At 33.8% G+C, this 3440-nt stretch overlaps 1 protein-coding gene across 1 annotated transcript; it reads right to left on the bottom strand.

Moving 5' to 3' along the window:
• Nucleotides 1–242: 242 nt before the first annotated feature.
• Nucleotides 243–2147, bottom strand: LOC131658766 (ABC transporter G family member STR2-like). Its single transcript, XM_058928026.1, has 5 exons — nucleotides 2007–2147; nucleotides 976–1047; nucleotides 816–820; nucleotides 467–763; nucleotides 243–369 (listed from the first exon to the last, which is right to left on the bottom strand). The coding sequence occupies exons 1-5, from the start codon at nucleotides 2145–2147 to the stop codon at nucleotides 243–245; spliced, it is 642 nt and encodes a 213-aa protein (XP_058784009.1).
• Nucleotides 2148–3440: the final 1293 nt, after the last annotated feature.

Genomic DNA, 3440 nt, shown 5'->3' with positions numbered 1-3440 from the left:
GGTTTTCCATCATTCTATTTTAAATTTAATGCAAATTAACACATAAAATATTATTGTGATAACAATTCCAAGAATCCTATGGCCAATCACTTTTTCTTCAAATAAACAGCAGAGTTTGCTTCAAAACATATCGTATACATAAAGTGATAATAGAGCTCTTAAGATATTTATAAAAGATAAGCAAGATTCTAACTTCTGATTATCTATTAGAAGCTTAAAATATTCTAAACTAATTTCCACTTCTAGCTGATATAGAAGAGAATTATATTCGTTGTCTGTTGTTGTGCAACACAATGCTCCACAGTTGCATATTTGTAATTATTGAAAGAACCATTGATTATATCCGCTCCAGAACAATGATCCTGAGACCTGAACAAAGCATAGCTGAAGCAAAAAATTCAATCATTAATAAGTCCCTACGATGCAATAAACATTGTTATGATGCAAACACAGAATTAAAATTTACGTAGGTTGGTGAACCACCATGCAAACATTCACTCCCTCAAGAGCTTCATGTCTTAATGCTCTTAGAAGAAGTTGAGATGATGCACTATCTAGGCCAGATGTTGGCTCGTCTAACATCAAAAGTGAAGGTTCCATAATCATTTCCAATCCAACATTTACACGCTTCCTTTGTCCTCCAGAGATCCTTCGTTTTTCCACAGTTCCAACTACGGAATTTCGCACAGATTGAAGCCCCAAGAATTCAATAACTCTTTCAACAACCAAAACTTTTTCTGGTTTTGACAAATCAGCTGATAGCCTTTAACAAAATTTCATTTGAATAAACACATACACAAGAATACAAAAACTACCACAGCTGGTAATATAAATTGCAGCTGGTAATATAAATTGTATGCAAGAGTTTTAGAAAATGCATCAGTTATAATATCTAACAACATAATATACATGCCCTGTGCACTGGACCGGAGTAGGTTTAGCCATGTGAATGATAAGCAAGACATAAGTGCTTACCAAGAGCATAACAACAACCATCAGGCTGAAAACTTGTCTATAGTTCTTTCTCCCAATACGGTTGTTGAGCCACTGTAAAACTCAAAATACACCGGTCATTCAGAACATATGCCAAACATTGATAAAAGAAATGGTAACTCAGAAAACCATACTCGGCAATGATGATCAAAGTGATTTACACACTTGTCGCAGACTTTATAGTGCTTGCTGTATTTGAAGACCTGAAACAATATTATTCTTCAATGATATAAAATTTTCATCATAGCAAATATGAATATGATATGACACGGAAGGTGATTGTAAAATTCATCATGCACTACTGTCAAAACAGACTCCAATAGAGGGGAAATAGGTTTCTAGTTAAAAAGCTTCAACTTACCTTAACTTCACACAAACTACAATAGAACATGCCATCTTCACTGGTCGGCTTATCAGAAGATTCCTCACATGAACCAGAGCAGCAACATATATAAGCACAAGGAGAGCAAAAGGGTGTCAAAATAGGGGGTTACATCAGATGTCGGTGTAAAACCAATTTACACCGAAAGCATATGATCGTTATACTCTAAAAATAACTTCATTCTCACCTGTGATGGTAAAAACCAACCTAATTCAATTACTCGAAAGTAAATAGGAACTTCATAAAATAGAAATTTGAAGGTGTTTTCATAACTATAGCGTACATTGCTACAAGGCTCCAGTTGGTAAAAGTATTCACCAACAGTATTCACGAACAGACTTAGCAGAGAAACTTCAAGAACTTAATAGTGGTACAAGCTAAGAGATTTTTGTTTCCTGACTGAAGCCACTGTTTTGATTTTTCATTATTCATCATTTACATCCAGAGGAAATAAAAACCTGATATCAAGAGATTAGTTTGAAATTGTAGTACCACTAAGTTCTCTTGACCAAGTAACAACATGGATTTGTTGAGCCTAAAATAACAAAACTGAATAATTAGCAAAAGTGTGCTACTGCAAGTAGGGTTATATTGAATGAATGAAATAAATCGGAAATACAATGTATAATACGTTTGCATCTTGGATAACCGCTTCGATGTGTTGCTGACCATTACGTTCCTTGACTGTCCAAACATCGACAACACGAACAACAATTTTCCATAAGTTTTGTTCGGGTATCAAGTCGCCAATCATAATAGATGGCCTTGACATGTTTGGCAGCAAGTTTTGTTTCAAAATGAAATAACAATAAAAAGAAGGAAACTTGGTGTTAAAGAAGTTTTACAAATAACAGTTAGGCAAAGTACATGTGAGAAAAAACAGTATTAGGCAAAGTAATGTTTATGGTTTCCCCATAAAACATGAGTTTGACACTCTAAAATTATTGTTTACCCAGAAAGTTGGATAAGCTACAAAAAAAATCCAAACTTTAATAGTAACTACAAACCCTGAAAGAACAAAAATACAAGGTTGGGTAGTTGTACATAAAAAGGAAACCAAGTTTGACAACAGAAAGTTGGATAACCACATATAAACTGAGGAAACACCTCAAGTTTGAAAACCTAACAACAAAAAATATGATTGTTATGAAAATCCCCAGAAAGATGGAAAAGGCATCATAAAAATCGAAACTTTAATAGTAACAACAACAGTGAAAGAACAAAAGTACAAAGTTTGAAACCTAAAAAGTTTGAAAACCTAACAAACAAAAATATAATTTTTATGGTACGATAAAATATAAAACGAAAAAAGTTGATGCTTAGTATGAGGAAAAGTTGGAGAAACGCTGTGACCATAGAATCCCCAGAAAGATGGAAAACCTACCAAAAATAGAAAGTTTAATCAAAACAACAATAGTGAAAGAACAAAAGTACAAGGTTTCAAACCTCAAAAGTTTAAAAACCTAACCAACAAAAATATGATTTTTATGGTAAAATAATATATAAAACGAAAAAAATTGAAACTTGATTGTGTTTTAGTGAAAAATCGAACGAATACTATGAAGAAATGGTGAAGAATCTCTGTGAATAAAAAATCAGAATCTTCAAGAAGCGGATATACAAAGGAAAAACGAAATATAAGGAAAAGCAGAAGAAAAGAAATCATACCCAGGTAAAAGGAGGATGAAACACAGACGAGGAAGCTGGGGTGGAGAAGGAAAGGCGGACGAGGAAGCTGGGGTGGAGAGAATGGAATGGCAACCGGAAATGGAAATGAGAAATGAAAGGAAGAGAGAACTTTGAATGCAGAGAGAGAAGGGAAGAGCAAAAGGGAATGGGTTTACTGAAGAAATGAATAGAAAGTACTACTATCAAGGATGAAGAAATGAATCGGTTTTGAAAGGTAGAGGGAAAAACCAAAGGATATTAGCACACACCCAATAAGAATATTGGAATGGGAGTGCCATTTGGAGGAATGGAGACATTTGATTGGTGGGAATTAAATTTTTATTTAGCAAATTACTAAAAAGGGCTTTTGTAAGAGTAATTAATTTTTGCATTAAGG

The sequence above is a fragment of the Vicia villosa genome, linkage group LG3, assembly GCF_029867415.1.
Source record: "Vicia villosa cultivar HV-30 ecotype Madison, WI linkage group LG3, Vvil1.0, whole genome shotgun sequence".
Lineage (NCBI taxonomy): Eukaryota > Viridiplantae > Streptophyta > Magnoliopsida > Fabales > Fabaceae > Vicia > Vicia villosa.
This window is presented reverse-complemented; position numbering and strand designations above follow the sequence as displayed.

What these genes read in the sequence shown, in the direction of transcription:
- LOC131658766 (XM_058928026.1), bottom strand. Translation starts at nt 2,147, where the DNA reads ATGTCAAGGCCATCTATTATGATTGGCGACTTGATACCCGAACAAAAC. An exon ending in CGGTTATCCAAGATGCAAAC is followed by an intron (nt 1,048 to 2,006) that starts GTATTATACATT and finishes TGAGTTTTACAG; the next exon opens with TGGCTCAACAACCGTATTGG. An exon ending in ATGGTGGTTCACCAACCTAC is followed by an intron (nt 370 to 466) that starts GTAAATTTTAAT and finishes TGCTTTGTTCAG; the next exon opens with GTCTCAGGATCATTGTTCTG.